Below are 18,401 nucleotides of genomic sequence, written 5' to 3' on the forward strand. Positions count from 1 at the left end.
CCAGTACCTCCCATCCTTGTTTGGTCCCTCTGTACCACTTTGCTTTCTCGGGAGAGAATTCCTGAACCTATCCCAGATCATTGGAATTTCACCTTCGAGAATGGGGGTCAAGTAAGATGTTTCTAGGTTGACTCCAAAGCATGCCCAAGGTTCAGAACCACATCCCTAGTCTTTAGGAAAGAGACCCTCTCCAATGATTCCAACTAACCTCCTTCTGATCCTGTTTCTTTCACTGTTTACCCACACCTGTTGCTTCTCAGTCTTTTCTCTCAACTTCCCTGATGCTCCCCTCTCCAGCTTGGACCATCCACCTGCCCTCTGCCATCTCCTCCAGCTCCACTCATCAATCTATCTGTTCCTACCTCAGCATTCCAAGGCTGTCTCTCCTGTGATGATACTGTTACTAAACACTTCCATAAATCCTCTGGGCAGTGCCTCAACTAGATATTTCTTCTCTGATCTACACGATGTTGCTGTGCATTACTTTTCCTCACAGCTAAATTTCTGCAGATAGTTCCTGTGGCCAGCATCCTGGAGAATCTCCATGGGCACATACGACCCTGGCAGGGTGCTCTACAGGCCTTGTTCCCTGGGAGCAGCGAGGCCCACTCTCTGCGCAGGGTTGCCTGATCAGGGCTCATTTCCCCTTGGCAAATGCCCAGACTCCCCTCTCATCACCAGGGGATGAGAAACCAGTTCCCAGCTCTTCTCCTAGTGCCAGAGAAAGGCAGGGAGCCTGTCCCTTGCCCCCTGGTACATTTTCCAACACATTTCCTTTTCTATTAAGCTGAAGGACACTTGAAATGCACCTCACAGGCAGACTGCACAAGGGCGCCCTGCTTCCACCTGGCTTGCCTGGAACAGACAAATAAACTGACCTTCCGTGCCTTCTTTCTTCGGTTCTGCATATTGCCTTTCAGTCACTTCCTTTCCACTAATTTTTATTGTATTTACTTTGGAGGAATACGGGAATCACAGATGTGCTACTTAGGGCTTACATCTGGCTCCACACTCAGGGATCTCCTGACAGTGCTCGAGGAATCATATGCAGTGCTGGGGATCAAACTAGGCTCACCTCATGCAAGGCAGGCACCTGAACCTTTGCACTATCTCTCCACTAATACAAAAGTATCTCTAACAGATTTTAATTTTCATCTCATTTTCGCAATTTCATTTCCTTATGACAACCCTTCACTCTCTCTCTCCCTTCTCCCACATATTTTCTTTAGACCCATTATTGTATTTGATTTTTTTGGTCACACCCAGTGGTGCTCAGTGCTTAGTTCTGGCTCAGTGCTCAGGGTCTCTCCTAGCAGTGTGGGGGTGGAGGTGGGGGTGGGGCCAGTGGACACTTACACGTGGTGCTGAGAATCACTAGGCTGACTGTATGCAAGGCAAGGGTCTTACCCCTGTACTCTCTCTCCAGTCCTGAAACCTAGTATTTTACCCATCAACCATCATGGTCCCTGCCTGTGGTTCTTAATCTTTTATGCATCAGAATCTCCCTGGGGTAGCATTTATTAATCCCCAGGCACTGGTATTTGTATAGAGCTTCCAACACTTTTCACAGCCAGCAATGTGAACCACTTACATGTTCCTTTTATTGGGCTCGCCAGCCTCACTTCCCATACTTCCTTTTCTATTGAGCTGAAGGACATTTGAAATGCACTTGGGATCGGTAAAATGCCAAGGAATCCCTTCACTGGTCGTACACAACAGTCTCAAGGAAACTCCCTAGGATAAGCCTCCTGTCACTATGGAGACTGTGGAGGATTGGGGAAGGGATATCATCTGCCAAATAATAAGATACTTCAGGAAAATTTCTGACGTGGTCTGGTTCAAAGTTCTTTCTTCGTTCTCCTCAGAGACTCTAAACTCCCTACCAGAGATGCACATGGAGGTGCTTTCTCTAAGCCTTACTGAGAACTGAGACACTCAGATTCCCAGAGTAGAGGGTCAGCATGGGCCTAGACCCTCTGTTGGGTCCTCTATAGGGTTCAGGAAACCGGAAAATGTGGAAAAAGGTCTTCCCCGTAAAAAAGTATTTTCAGAACTTTGATTTCCTTCAGATAGGTCCTGTCAGCATTCTTCAGTGGAGACATCTCATTACTTCTTTCCCTTCCCATAACTTAGGTGCCCCAGAGTCCTGCTAGCTCTAACTCAGCATCGTTGTCAAGTCTTTAGGCAAGGAGAAATGCACACATTTAAAAAATGCTTTGGATTGCGAAGTTATAGCAACGTTTCCCTGGGAGCGACTTGTTCTGATATTAAAACCTCCTATATAATGAGCATGATAATCCCTCTCACATTCCCATGAAAAGCAGTTTTTGCTTTGCTCATTAAAATGATTTGTTTTTCATTTCTGATGAGTATAATTTTCCAGGTAGTAATGTTTTATTCTTACGAGCAACTCCTTAAAAACCCTCTGTGCATGCTGACGCCCCAGTTAAGCACTATTAATCAAATATTAAATGCTTTTAAATGCTCTACCCCCTCTTCTAATTGAAAAATAGAGCTGTTTGGGCAAGTTTACGAGGTGACCTTGATTGAATTAAAGAGGTCAGGGATAGCACAAACTTCAAACTCATATTCAGTGATTTAAAAGAATGACTTCCCGCCAATTAAGCAGGAATTAGCATGAAATATTTTGTTTCTGAAAGGTCAAAAGAATTCCTCTGAGAAAGCATATCTCTTGTTACTTGCCTTTTTATTGAGCATGAGAGGGAAGGTGCTCTGGATAGTTTTATATAGTGCTTTATTAACATATTGTTGATGATCCAGCATCAATTATAATGTTTCTTAAGAGCCCACATGTTATATAAGAGAGGCAAAAGGTCCAATTCAAATCTAAACTCTCATTTTAGAAGCTCAAGGACCCAAAAGCTTTGTTATTTAAAAAGCATACATATTTTTCATCTGTAATAACTTCAAACTAGCTCTTGTGGGGGAGCTTCAATTGCTTCCTAACCTATTCTTTTAGCTCAATATTCACAGCCATAGTGTCCCATCTTTCGGTGACTGAAAAGGAGATGCCATTCTTTCCTCCTAAAGAGTAACATGAAATCTCTGGCCTCTAATTAGGGGGAATATTCTATGGGAGGACAAGAAGGACTGGGCACATGTGGTTATTTGGAGACTGTTGTCTTTTTGTGCTCATTATTTTGTGGGATCACTGGATATAATGCTCTCCACACCAGTTTCTGGCTTCTGACAAGTTCCAAAGATTTTGATTATACATAGAAGGACGTTTGGAGGGGAAAGAGAGGAGAGTAGAGAAGTGTGTGCAGAGGGGAGGAGATAGAAGGAGGGGGGAGAGGGAGAGGCGAGGAGGGAAGGGAGAGGAGAGTTGGGAGGGCAGGGGAAGAGAAGTGAGAGGAAAGAAGAGGAGAAAAAGGAAGAAGAGGAAAGGAAAGAGGGTGAAAGGGGAGAAAAGGAGAGAAGAAGGAAGAAGAGGAGAGGAAAGGAGGACAGAGAAGGGAAGGGAAGGGAAGGGAAGGGAAGGGAAGGGAAGGGAAGGGAAGGGAAGGGAAGGGAAGGGAAGGGAAGGGAAGGGAAGGGAAGGGAAGGGAAGGGAAGGGAAGGGAAGGGAAGGGAGAGAAAAAGAGGAGAGGAAAGGAGGACAGGGAATGGAAGGGAAGGGAAGGGAAGGGAAGGGAAGGGAAGGGAAGGGAAGGGAAGGGAAGGGAAGGGAAGGGAAGGGAAGGGAAGGGAAGGGAAGGAGAGGGAAGAAGAGGAGAAGGAAAGAGAGGTAAGAATGATTGGTCTGATGGCACATACCGGCTATGCAACTTGAGGCAAGTCACTAGACCTGTGTTCTCCAGGATTCTCATCTTAAAAACATGGTCATTTCTGTGAGGATTAAAAAGACAAAGGCCTTTTCTTTGTTCTAAACTGAAAAAAAAATCCCTGGACAGATTAAACATTAATTCTTCTTAGTTGCAATTTCCTATCTATATCTTTGATGATTTCTTTGACAATTTCAGAGGCTACCCACTCTGTTTAATGCAACAGGGTGGTTATTTTCAGAGAGTAATATATCCAGAGAGTCCTGAAGGAGAATATTGGGTGCAAAGTCCCTCTTGGCTTGTTTTCTTGTTTGCTCAAACAAATCATCTCCAGAATAAGAATGTGTTCAGCTGAGAAAATATACACCTTTTTCCATATCCTCTCAGCTTTCATGGTTCTCTATGCTCAAGTTTCTGTTTGTTCTAAGGGTACAGAGAGTTGAGCATGTATTAATCCATAATCCAGTGCTATTCCAGGAAAAGAAAACTTTTATGATGTGCCATGAGGATTTCTCAGAGCAGATAAACCAGTCTCTCAGATCAAGGACAAGGTCTTAATTAGTTTTAATTTGACACTGCAAGATAAACAATATGATAAGAATTCCCTGAATATCTCTGTTTAACTTTTACCACTACTTTGCACCATGGTGTTTGTTTCAGACAGTTCATGGGAGCACAGTGCCAAGGAGAGAGAAATGTGTGCTCTTGGGATGCTCTGACCATGCAGACTATATTAAGAAGGTCTGGGGTTGGCTAGTAAATCACTGAAAGAATGAAACACTTTTTCTGCTGACAAAAGATTCACCATATACATGTCTCTACCTTAATCTGTGCCTCACAATTTGTGATCACAGAAAACACCTTACATAAGCTTTTAGAATTTATTCAGCAGTCCACATTTTTTTTGCTGAGAATGCAAAGCCACACCCTTTCCTCCGCAATTATGAGGGAGGTGGTATAGGGGAGGAAAACCATTTATTAGTTCTAATATTAATTTCCAATAAAACTTCCTATAGTCTCTGCATTTTGGCTATACTGAAATTATTGTAGATGTTCTTCCTCAGACTTTGATTTTGAAGCTTTATTTCGAGATAGAGCTCATAAAGGAAGACCTCAGGACTAGGAAGCACGGAGAGGCACTTCAATAAGTTTTGAAATTAAATGGAGGGTCAATAAACCTATAAGCTTCCCTTAGCCCTGAGGCTTTCCAGTGTGTGAAAATGGGAAACGAGAAGTCTAAGACTGTAACTTAGCTCATTTAGGATTGGCTACCATCAAAAGTAGACCCGTGTTTAGAGAAATATATTTATTTTTCCCTTTCTCTTTTTATGGAGTTGGAAAACACAAGTCACGGGTTATGGCAGCGAATGACTTTTGGAAGGAGATGCCTGGCTCCGCAGGGCTTCTTCTCAGCACAGCTCACCTCGGACATACCGTTCTTCCTCTCCTTGCCTAAGGCCACAGAGCGACTTGTTTCCAAGGAAATATTACTGAACTGAAGAATGGATTGTGCCAATTTCTAGAATAACTTAAATGCTGCACTTCTGCTGGAATGTGCTGCCTTTGTTGAAACTCATCTCTTTCTCTCTCAAAAATGAATGCCTGTGTTGATTATAAGCCCTACTTAGCTTTGTGTTACCATTTAAGGTAATAAATGTCTCTAGTCTACCTCTGCCTCCAGATTATGGCATTGTGGTGCCATGCACATAGTAGGTAACCAAAATCTGAAAAAAAAAAAAACTTTGGTTGTTTTTATTGGTTACTCTTATGGTGTCATTGTGGGGATCTGGGGCATGTTCTGGAGCTTTTTTTTTTTTATAGGCAAATTCAGTGGTACTATAGCATGGTTACTGTCCTCTACAGAAGAAAACTGGTATTTGAGATCTAGTCTTGTCACTTGAGCCAAATTGGAACTCGGGAGTCCTATTTTTGAGGGGGGGGAGGCAAGGAAGAGTTTGGAAATGTTTCTATAAATCACTTCAACACAAAGAGATGGTTGTAGTCAATCTCTACTGGGTAAGAACTCAACATGTTTGCCTGATTCAGAATTCGAATGATATCTTGAATCTTTCATTGAGCAGTTACAAAACTATGTTTACCCCTCAGAATGGACATTGTAAGACATTGTGACTTGAAAAAAGTTCATAATTTAGAGCAAAAGGAAGCAATTTAATAAAGCTTCAGGACTGACACTGTTAACTGTTACTACTGCTGACTTTCTTGAATGATAAGAAATAGTGAAGTGACACTCTCTAACCAACATGAATTTAACCAAATATTCTTCTAGGTAATTTAATATTATTTGTAGCTTAATTATTTAAAAAGGTCATGTACAACTATTTTGGCAAACTTTAAGAGTTACAAATAAGAAAGTAAAAATGACCATAATTCACCTCTAGAAATGATTGCTTTGAAGATTTTGGTTTATATTCTACAGATTTCCTCCCATATATAAACTATAACACATGCAGAAACCCACAATTGGAATTTGCCTTGATTAGAAACGTCTTTTAAAACTTAGCAATCTGTTAAAAGACTCTTATGCCATTACACAGTCTACTAAAATATGGCTCTGCATGGGTATATGTTTAATTAACCAATACCCTAGCGTTAGTGTTGGATATTAAGGTGTTCCTAGAGTAATTTTAACAGTGAAATTTTAGGGAACTATTCCAAGCAGCAATGACCCAATATACCAACTCTAGAATTTACAGTGGATTCATTAAAAACATCTACAAAATCCTGCCTGAGGCATTACAATTAACAAACACTGTCTAGCAACTTCTGCTCCAGAAAAGTTTTTATTTTTCTGCTACAGATATTGAGTCTAAAATAAAATTTCCTTTCTCTACCCACTTCCCAGAAGGTTTCACACACTGGGTGATAGAACTGGGGAGAAGACTTGCTAAGTATTTGGTTCTCCAAGGATATTAAAGTCATACCCAGACTAAAAAGAAGAATCCTAAGCTATATAGATACATAAGTACCTGCCATAAAATATATAATTTGGGGGGCTATACCTGGTGGTGCCCAGGAGTTACTCTTGGCTCTGTACTAAGAAATTACTCCTGGAAGGTTTGGGGGACCATATGGGATGTTAAGGATCAAACTCATGTCTGTCTTGTGTAAGACAAGTGCCCTATCCACTGTACTATCTCTCTGACCCCTAAAAATGTATTGCTAAAATAAACTGTCTTACTTCGGGACTCCTAAGGATCAAATAATGCAGGTGAAATTTCAGAGAGAGTCAAGAAAATAATAATTTCTTCAAGTTTCATGACACTGAGCTCTATACTGAAATTCGGGAAGATATCTTCATGTCCTCACTTTCTCTGTTCATGGGGAAGACCTAGAATGTTCAGGTCTTTGAGTAATGGAGCTTATGGATAACACAGTTAGAAGTTATGATATAATAGCTTTAGGTCACCAACTATGTTTGATAAACAATGCAGCATAAAAGAGAGGAGGATTAGAACAATGATGTTCATAAATGGCACATCACAGTGCTAAGAAGCTAGTAACCCGCATGTTTTAATAGAGTCTGGTATTGATTCTCTGGGCCGATGTCCCACTTCAATAGTGTTACAGTCATACTTTAAGACTCTAGATGGAGAGGTATAGAGTAAAATCAATAGATACTATCTCTCCACTACCAGCCAACTACATATCTATAGTGTTTCTCTGCCATGCTCACATTTTAAGAGAACTTAAAAATGCTTTGGGGAAGGCTGGTCAAGTTATTAGGCTTTTCATAACTTTAGGTATCCACTTTACCTCAAATATTATAGCATTCAACTCCTAAAGGTTTGTTACAAAAAGAACCCAAGATCTGAGAAAATACAATTATTCATTCTGTATTTCCAACCTCATAAACATATAGACATTTACCTGTTTCATAAGGTGGCCTGAATGCAAGAAAATCATGAAGAATTACTGTCTTTGAGCTCTAGAAAAACCCATAGAAAAATGCATGCATATGGGGCTGGAGAGATAGTTCAGAAGGTAAGGTGCTTGTCTTGCTTGTGGACAATCCAGGTTTAAACCCAGTATCAATTTGGTCCCTTGAACCCACCAGGAATGGTCCCTAAGCACAGAACTAGGAGTAAGTCCTGAGCACTGCCTGAAGTGGCTCAAAATACCGAACAACACAAAATGCCTATATAGATAAGCTATATAGAACAAAAAATAGTTTTAAAGCAAATAGTCTTTTGTAGTATTATATGTAATAGAATTTTATTTTCTTTGTTTTCTTAATCATTTGTTTCCCCCATTCACTAGCTCATCATTTTTACATGAGAAACAAAAAATTATTTTATAATATTACAAGTTGCTGGAGGTCAGTTGCTGATCTATAAAATTGTGTTCTAAGAGCATTACCTAAAGTCACAGGTGGGCAACTTGACAAATTACCACATGTTGAAAAGGATGGTTTCATTTCATAACCAGAAATTCCATGCTACTTACAAAATAAAAGCAAAAGAAACCAGGAACCTATGCTACTTTTTTGTATTTTCAGGAAAAGAAAACAGAACTTTCAAACTTGGGGCTGGAGAAGTAGCTCAATGGGCTAAGCACTTGCTTTGCATGTGGGGCATTCAGGTTTGATCTTGGCAACAGCAAGTTCCTCCCTATTCAGCACCACTGCAAGGGAACCCTAAGCACTGTGTTGGGAATTGTGCCGAGCACCACTAGCGGTGACCCCCCAACCAAACCCAAACTTTGAAACTTACTCAGAGACTGCCATCTAAACTTCCCTCAAAAATATTCTGGTATTTTCCAGAAGTTGTGCAAACCACACACATTCAATAATGTTGCATTAATTTTGCTCAGACGCAAGCTGAAAACATATTTTCACATCCTGTCAGAACAAGATACTAAGAATGTCGATAAAATGACACTAAAATAAATGTAAATTTAGATTGCTGTTACAAGTGGCTGCTTGGCTTCGGGAAGATGTTAGGTTGCTATAGTTTTTCCATAGCAACTTTGCATCTTATGACATAAATATTCCCCCACTGCCTTTACAGCCTGCTATGGAAACAGAATTATATCTCCTCTCCTATGTAATGATCCTGCATCAGACCTTATCAGAATGAAAGGCCCGGAAAACACATGCGGCTATAATCCTGAGCATGGCTTTGCTGGTTGTGGAGAGGCACTTAGCCCTGGATTTGCAAGGGCTATGCTCAAATCCTGTCCTAGATCAAGATCTCTGCAGTTGCTTCTTTCTGAAAGATCCGTTAACTTCCTCACTTTTCCTTTGCCTGCTAAACTGCTCAGCTGGCTATACCAGACTCCAAGCTCCGCCATTGGGCAAGTGGATTAGGCTTAGTGGAGCTGGATTCAGCTACTGCAATGGTACTTACTGGTGAGCATGTGCTGGGCTGACACTTAGGAAGTGTTTGGAAAACCTACCCAGCTCCAAGCTACTAATGACCCACCAGCTGCTGACAGTTTGGGAACCTTAGCCAGGGCTCTGCTGGGTTTATGGAGGTTTACGCACAATTGAGTGGTCAAAGCATTGAAAAGTATGTGATTTCACCACCAAGACCCAGTTCCAGCACCACAAATCAGTTCTACATGAAACACATAATCGTGGAAAATATGTGCCTTTAGGAAAAAGATGAGTCATTGGGCACTACATCAAAAATCAAATCATGAGAGTTTCTAAGTTCAAAGATGCCTTAGGCTACACCTGTGAATACACAACAGATAAGCACAGTCTGGCTGGGCTTGAAGGAGTGCTTCCAATACAAAGGGATCCTATGCTATAGGATCGATCTAATAGTCCTGCATCTAAAAGGGAAAGCAATTTACAAACAGAAATGATTTTTGAGAATCATTTGAGAATCACTTTTGAGAATATGCTTTTGAGAAACATGCCCATTATGAAATGGGACCTGCAACTGTATGTGAAATCAGAGAATAAAAAGTCTACTGCAAATAAACATGAACTTGAATTCCTTTGACAAGCAAGATTTTGAAAGAGAGATGAAACAGAAAAAGGGCGAGGGAGAGAGAGAGAGAGAGAGAGAGAGAGAGAGAGAGAGACGAGACAGAGACTTGAATGTCACTCTGTCCACATTAGAAGATTTCTTTTATCATCTTTAAGCCAGATTTTTAAAAAAATTAATCCCATTTTCTTGTTTGGTATTTGGCTTCCCAGAAGTTCTGCTGTGGTTGAAAATAAAATGTTTTTCTTTCATATGGTGGCAGCTGATGGTCCTGCTTGGGCTCCATTTTTCCTGCAAATTTGTTGCAATGCATGATAACACAAGTCTGGTCACAGCTTCTCCATTTAGGCTTCCTCTCAAAGACACCTGCTTTGGAATTGGTGAAGGGAGCTGGTTGAGGGGGGCTCAGCCCAAGGCATATGGCCTCAGATTCATCCTTCTCACTTCCCTGGTCTGACTATCCTGTTGCAGGGTTCCTATCACTCCAGAAAAAGCCTGATTAGATCACATTCAATGTTTTCTAAAACTGAGTGTCCAGGCCAGAGCAATAGCACAGCGGGTAGGGCATTTGCCTTACACATGGCTGACTCAGGTGGATTTGATCCCTGGCATCCATATGGTCCCTTGAGCACTGCCAGGAGTAATTCCTGAGTGCAGAGCCAGGAGTAACCCCTGAGCATCACCGGGTGTGATCCAAAAATGCAAAAAAAAATTAATTAAAAAATAAATAATTGTAAGCATCCCCTAGCTAGCAGTGATGTGCATAAGAGTCGTGGGTTCCTCTATCTGTGGGGTAATGGACCCAGGTCTGCTATCCACTAGCCTTTTCTTCTGTGTCTGTGCTCTTACCAAGGTGAGCAGGAAACCTTCCTTGAAGTCTGTGCCTGATTGCAAACCCCTGGTTGAGCATCACAAAAGTACTCTTGCCCAGGCAGGAAAACCAAATCAGGAAAACACAGGCAATCCTGGTGCTCTAAGAGACCGGGGGATTGCCAGAAAGAACCTTAATGAACTATTTTGAATGGAAAGCTCCCAGCTACATATAAAACTGTTCAGATAGTCTGAATACTGCTAATACCAAATGAATTTAATTATGAGTCCCTGATTTGACTCTGTTGGCTGAATGAAGTGGAAAATCCTAATTTGACTCCTTAGCGAAAATTATTTTTTAAAATTATGTACCTATGTTGTAGTGAAATTCCACGAAAAACTGACAGTCCAGAAAACATGTCTCATAATTAAAAGTGTTTGCTCCTCTAAAGAGCTCGGAGATTAAATGGGTTATAATTAAAATTCAAGAGCATTTGTTTGTGTGTTAGAGAATGGTTTAAGGGGTGTTTTTAGGCAAGGGGTGTTTTTTTCTATTTCAGTCTTCTAGAATTTGTGTTATGTGTACCATTTGTGTTATGTACACTCACCAAATAGTGAGTAAGAGGCAGGCAGAGCAAAATATGTATTTTGCTTTCTAATGAATTTAAATTAAAGCTTGCTACTAGGCATTGTATTTTTTTTATTAACCTAAAATATTTATTGCTCCTCTTTAAAAATCAACTCATATCCTCGAGGGCAGGCTTGACTGTGTCTAACCCTCTTTATTCCCTTGGGCCTACAGCACCATGAACAAAAGAAGATTCCTGCCAAATGTTTGTTGATAATTAGACTGATGCTGATTTTCAACTCTCTGGGCCATAGCTTCTTCAGCATGTGGCACAGGATTCTGTGTGTCTAAAGTTCTGAATATTTTGGAGAAATGACTCATCCTTGTTAACATCTTAATGCCTGCCTCTTAAATTTAATTAGCGCCAATGTTCTTAGGACTCCCATCTTCCTAGCTGTGCATGAGACAAAGGCTTCTAGAACAAAGAACAGCAAGAGAACAGGACACAGGAGTTCTGAGTCACTGGACTCTTGGTGAAGGCCTCAGGGCCAGGCGCTGGTGCATGAGGATATTTGTTGAGAATCTAGCAGTGCCAATACCATAAATCAACTAATAAGAAATAAACTGTTTTTTTTGGGGGTGGGGGTTTCTCCCAAGAAGCGCTCTGGAGGCCCCAAGGCCTGTCTCGGTCATTCTCAACCAACCCTGCTTGACTGGGCCAGAGGATGGGATGCTTGCTGCTTGGGTCCTGAAGTGCTGGGATTACCCAGGTCACCCATATAGTGCTTGGGGGCATCCAAGATGCACTCGGTGATGTCAAGGGATGATGTGGTGCTGATGGTGGATCTGAAGTTGTGTACATGTGCATCTTACTACCCCCCACCCCCCACCCCCCAACCACTCCTCACTATTTTTCTGTCCCCAGGTATAGAGAGAAAGTGGAGGGGCAGGTTTAACCAACATCCCTAAAACAAAGAGGGTTCGGCCTTACCCCAGAACCCCAACCCCCCACTGCCAATCTGGAAGGTGGGAGGGAGGGGGAGCAAGTGAGGGAGCAAGGAGAAGGAAGAAGTGGAAAAAAGAGAAAGTGAGGTGGGGGTGTTGAGGGAAAGATTTGGCTGTAAGAGTTTGGCTCGATGACACCTGGAGGCAGGATATGTTACAATACATTTGAATTTCCATTAAAATCATCTTCACAGACTTGGGAGCTGGGTACCCATCTTGAATTAATGCTTCGAGGAATCTTCCTTGATTTTCAAACACATGAACTCATTTTCATTTTTATCGGCTTTTCAGTTTCGGTCCAGCCAATTGCTCTTTTCGAGGCGGCTGACTTGGAAGCCTGCTCGGCTGCCCGGGGTTCTATTGTCAGCCCTGCAGTACTATGCGGGATCCACGTGTGGCCAGAGAAATAGGACAGTGAGATGCTCTTCACAAGCAGAGTAGCATAGCTAGGTGGGGGAAAAGCTTCTTTAAAAAAGAAAAATTAAAGCTTGGGAATCTTACAAGTACTTGCAGAATATATTGTGCCGTTTTGAGAAGCCCAAATGGATGGCCTCCGTCTCCCCCTTGGAAATGAAGCCCACGTGAGACAGCTTCTGTTTCAGGAAAGGAGTAAAGAGTGGATCCTACAGGGGGAGCCAAAGTTTGGGGAGGTGGGACCTCATCCCTGTCCTGGTGCAGCCACAGGGCTCCTGGTGGGTGGTCTCCGCTGGAGTTGCCAGGAGTTCCTGAGTCAGCTACTGCCCAGGAGGTCCAGGTAAACCTACTGCTTTTGCGGAAAGGCAAAGGGATGAGGGTTCTCTCATGGATATAAAACTCATAGCCCACAGGCCCAGAGAACGTGGTCTGCTGGCAGAGACCCTGGTCAGCATCTGGTCTCCTGAACACTGACCAGGGTGATCCTCAAGCACTGCCAGTAGACCCTAACCCCCAAACAAGCCAACAAAGGACAGAGAATCCATCATTGTTTTGGTGTTTGACAAATCCTGTAAGGGCTGAGGGGCCTACTAGGAGGTGATGGACACATGCAAAATGTGTCCCTGAGAATGAGTGATGCATCACATTCGGAGTCACTGCTGAAAGGTAGGTTTCCCTGAGCTGGGGGGTGAAGGTGGGGCACCCCTGGTTTGGCACCACCTTGATCAGGGTGTATGAGAGGCTCAGGCCTGAACCTGAGATTTCCTGCTGCAGCTGCAGGTATGCAGGACTCACAGGAAATAGCAGCCAGTCTGGGGCAGGGGCGGAGAGACCCGTAGAATAATACAGATGGTAAATTGCTGTCCTTCCCTCTAATCCAGGCTTTTCCAGTGTGGATGATACTGGGGAGGGGGCACTGGAAAAATCCCATTGGGGAGAGGGCACTGGAAAAATCCAAGGGGTATCTCTCAGATGCGTTTATGGGACACGTTCGGTCCTTTGACTTGAAGAAGGCAGATTTCCAGAGGGGCACTGAGGAAATCTTGGTTTTGTTTTTCATTTTTCTAAAAAGGGGGCAGTAAGCCAGGTCAGTTTGGGAGCCCCTGCTCTAATCCGCCCTGTGCTTTGCTTCACAACCCAGAAGCCATTCTCCTTTGGGAAGCAGGAAAAGTGAGACTTAAAACTCTGGGACCTGGCATCTGAACCCCACTTCTTTCATCGCCCCTCCTCAGCACCTGGCACTGGACCTGTACAGAGCTGGAAGATTACTCACTTTGTTCACCAAGTGTCATGTGCAGGGAGGGTAAGTCCAGGGCTTACTTTCAGTCTGAGAAGGGGGCGTTGGGGAGGCAGATGGTTAGAACCCTAGGGCATGCTGGGAAGAGGGCTCTTCAGTCAAAACTCTGGGGGAGGCTCTGGTGGTCTGCTACCAGGAAGAGGATTTCTTGGCATCCCTGGCTTCACCTGCAGTGGAGATGGGGGTGATTCTACAGCATATGGGCTGACTGTCCTGGTTGTGCCATCTCCTCAGCGGGCCTTCTGTTCGGAGTCATTATCATTCTGGTTCTCTCCTGAGCAGGCTATGAAATTATACGCATTTCTTACTTGGGAAATTGACAGGTTGTTTAAAAAGAAATGTCATCTCCCTCTCTGCAGAGACGCCACAGGTTGAAATCAGAATTTCTAATGGATTCAATTCTTTTCTTCAACACCTACCTGAAAAGGATGTTAGGATAGGAATTGCCTGTAAACCTGGCCTTCATCTAGAACCTTCAAAAATGATAAAAGCATTTCTTTTATGGAGAAAAACAACGATTTTATTTATTTATCTTTTGAATCAGAAGATCTTAATGCGGATCTAGTGCAATATATACAGCAGGTAGAGTGCTTGCTCTGCATGTGGCTGACCCCGGTTCAATCCTCAGCACCCCGTATGGTTCCCCCATCCAGTCCACCAGAAGGGATCCCTGAGCTCACAATCCAGAGCAACCCCTGAGCACTGCTGGGTCTGGCCCCAAAGCCCAAAATGAACAAACAAAAATCTCGAGTTTAGGAAAATCCCTCCAAAGCTCACCCCTTTTCTTAGCTAACTAAAGGTCTGCAGAACAGACATGTGAAGTTTCCCAAATACACTAACAAAGCCCAGAGCCTGCAGCAGGAGATATGCCTCCTAGGGAAAGCACCTGATTCATCTTCCCCAAAGGAAAGGTGACTTCAAAAACAGTGGCAGGGGTCTGTTCTCATGTTAAGCTTTAAAAAGTGTTGAAGTAATGGCATTTGAGCGAGAAATGAACATTTTTTTCAGATGCCGCACTTCTCCAACCTTAGCAGGCAGCTGGGGTCCCCGGAGGCTTTGGATCACCGAGTGCTGGATCCAAGCCCTGGGATTTACAATTTGGTAGGTGCTGGGTAAAGTCCCAGAATTTCCTATGAACCACCCTTTTCAGAACTACTAAACAAAGTCACTTGATCCCCCTGCCTAGATACACAGAGCTGCTTCTCGCCAGGGTCATGCTCGCCTCCAGCATTCCCAATTGAAGTCTGGCTAGAACAACACAGCATTGGGCCCACTGTCATCCGAGGACCACACTGAGAATCTTGACTTGGGCTCCTATCAATGAACTGGCGAAGAGGCTCTTTTCCTGGTCACCTGGCTCTGGAAGGAAACCCCAGGGCAGGTGTGGCGTTTATCTCCAGATACACAGGAGGAGGCAAAGCAGCTCTACGCCTTTCCTCCGATGCTCCTTCTGACAGTGCTGGCAGCGATGGCGGCTCCTCCCAGCCCTTTGGAACTCGCTTCCCCTCCGCGGGGCAGGCTCCCTTGGATTCACCATTCTGTGAGCCAGCACTTCCTTTCCTTTTATAAAGTACCATGAGATTTACATAGAATGGGGAAAGAGTTTTGAATCAATATCTCAGATTAGACAGAACTCCTAGAAAGCCAGGCTGTTCCACTTTTTATCACTCTAGGAGCAAGGCTCTGGTGTCAAGTGGGGTCACCTCTTTTGATGACAGGTTAGGTGGACTCAAATTCTCTTGCCTGGCGGCTGAGAGGCTAGATTCTTTAAGATTTAAGAGTGACTGAAACCAAATTTTATCTGCATTTCAGCATCAGCAGAGGCTGCCAGACTCTGGAAAAGGATTTTTATGGAACCAGGTAAATATCCCAGGGGGCGAAAATGTGTAATAGCCTCAGACCCGCATAGAAGAGAAACAACTGGAGTCATTTAAATCACTATGTTCCTAAGAAGCAGTTTAAAGTTCTATTAATAAAAGGCAGAGTCACTCAGAGATGAAAGTTTGAGTCTCGATCAAATAAAAGTGAGTTATACGGCCATTTCCCACCATGTGTGTCCCCCTCCCCACCCCACGGGTGCGAAAGACCATTATGCCGTCTCATGGGGAGGTGGCACTTAACAGCTTTACCTGATTCATCGACTCTCATTTTTTTAGCAGGGCTGTCACAGTTCTCATCATCCGACATTTCCATTTCTTCCTCGCGGCGGATCCCCATCAGCTGCTCGCTTTGAGCATTCCGGAGCTCCTGAAAGCAGAGGAGACCCCAGCGTCAGAGCCACACACTTGTCTGCCTAGCTTTCCCCACTGGTATCTGGGCATACAACGACTGACCTACAAACGTGTGGAATCCAAGGTTCCTACTGCATCTCCCCACTAATCTCAGATGAAATGCAGACGTGGAGGGGGGCTTAGAGAATAATAGGGATCTGGTGTCATCAGACTGTGAGCAAACCTCTGCTCATCCTTGATGAGTCAAGGGATCATCATAAATTATTTAATCTCTCTTGAGTCTCAATTTCCTCATGAGTATTTAAGGGAGTGATCTTACCACTTGCCCTTGCAGGGCTGTTGGGGCTATCAGAGTGACCTTGTCATCCTGACTGCCAGATAGGAATCAAATGTAGCTAATGATTTAGAGATATGAACAATAATTTTTTTAAAAAGCCTGGTCTACCGCTGGCCCAGTGCATTATTTTAGGAAGGTTTCCTCTTTCCTAGGCTAAGTTTATTATACTGTTGTAATAGTTTTGTGGATAAAATAAATGTAAGATATTTTTTGCATTGTGCTACATAGTTGGTTTGTTAAGTTATTGTTGTTGATCACTATTCTGCTTCATATAAAATAGGGCTTCTGCATATGGGACTGTCCTTATGTATTTTCATAAAGACACACACACAGTGCAGATCTTTAGATGGTAAAACTACTGGAGGTCAAAATAAAAACCCTGGGTGCTTTATGTTATCATGCTTGTTTCTTGTTATTGATATAATGACTACTCTAGCATCTCTTTAAGAGCTTAGGGTCCTATTGTACTTTTCCCACTTTCTAGTGAGGGACTACACTCAAGTATTTTAACTTATTTGAGTCTTAGTCCACCATTGCATAAATGAGGAAAAGGAGGAATACAAGGCTGTTTGATGCAGGCAGGCATGTGAAAACTATTCAGGAAGAGTGAAAGAAGTATACATCATTTTTATTGGTGTGCCAAAAAATAAGGATCCTATTATCATTTGTGTTAAATAATTATGCTGTCATTTTATCAATCTGTACATTCATATTTATGAATTCTTATTCATTCTATTTTCTTAAATAAATTGTCCTCAAGAATAAAAATGGTTAAAATAATCCAGAGGCAGAAGGACAAATACCTGATGATCTCATGCATCTGTGATATATGGTGGGAAAAAAAAAGGTATGAACAATATCAACCTAAACCTTGGTACTGGATTACACACCTGAGAGTGCCAGATTGAGTGAAGGATTGGGGCTGGGGTGAGAGGAGCACAATGTGGATTGAAGTAACACTGTAGCATAGGTGGGTGGTCTAGGGCACATTGGTGATGGGGAAGTGAAGTAACAGGATGCATCAAACTATAACTGTCAATCAACAAATAGTGGGGAAGGTTGGGAAGGTGAAAGTGGACCAGAGGTAACAGAGGGACGGGGGCGGAGGGTCATGGACACTTGGCTGGCAGTGGTGTGTATGACTTTCTACATACAAACTATGAACCTAAACACTGTTGTAACCTTATTCCCTAGACTCTAATATTAAAAACATATATATATAAAGAGATGTTTTATTATTCCCAACCTTGTACCTGATATGTTGAAATTTTCAAATAAAAGTTTGTTATAAAATTTACTTTAAAATAAACAACCTATGAGGTTTACTTAGACAACTTAAGTGAAATGTCCACCATATTTAAGGCATGACTTTCTTTTCCTTCCTTCCTTCCTTCCTTCCTTCCTTCCTTCCTTCCTTCCTTCCTTCCTTCCTTTATTTGTTTTATTTGTCTGCCACTCCCAGGGATGCTCAGGGTTTACTCCTGGTTCTGTACTTCTGTACTCCAGGATTACCCCTGGTGGGGCTCAGGGGGCTATACAGGGTACGAGGGATTGGACCAGGATGGCTGCATGCAATGCAAGCACCATACAAGCTATACCATCTTTGCAGCCCCTAAAGGCATGGCTTTTAACATAGTTCCAGTGCCTTTTTGATGAGTTGACATACATAATTTTGTGTTATTGGATCTCTTAATCCTTTTTGGTCCTTAACCCACAAATTTTCACCACTGTCTGAAGTAAAGAAATCATTGCTAACAGTACTGAATGATCAATTCCAAGCCCTGGGGATCGTCACTGCGGAAGAGAGAGAGAGAGAGAGAGAGAGAGAGAGAGAGAGAGAGAGAGAGAGAGAGAGAGAGAGAGAAAGAGAGAGAGAGAGAGAGAGAACCTAGGACAGGGGATCCCCCCCCTCAGTGGAGGGCAGTCCTAAAAGGAAGGACAGGCACGGCCTCCTTCCTGGACCTGCCCCCCCCCCCCCCCCAAGACAGAAGTGCCAATTC

General features: G+C 43.0%; 1 protein-coding gene across 2 annotated transcripts in view; it reads right to left on the bottom strand.

Moving 5' to 3' along the window:
- ENOX1 (ecto-NOX disulfide-thiol exchanger 1) overlaps positions 1-18,401 on the bottom strand; it is a 470,609-nt gene that overhangs the window by 116,818 nt on the left and 335,390 nt on the right. For both annotated transcript variants that reach the window (XM_056109825.1, XM_056109824.1), the window contains exon 11: positions 15,963-16,080. In XM_056109825.1, coding sequence (XP_055965800.1) covers positions 15,963-16,080 — 118 coding nt within the window. The remainder of the gene's footprint in view (positions 1-15,962; positions 16,081-18,401) is intronic.

Source organism: Sorex fumeus, unplaced genomic scaffold (genome assembly GCF_029834395.1).
Source record: "Sorex fumeus unplaced genomic scaffold, SorFum_2.1 ptg000008l, whole genome shotgun sequence".
NCBI lineage: Eukaryota > Metazoa > Chordata > Mammalia > Eulipotyphla > Soricidae > Sorex > Sorex fumeus.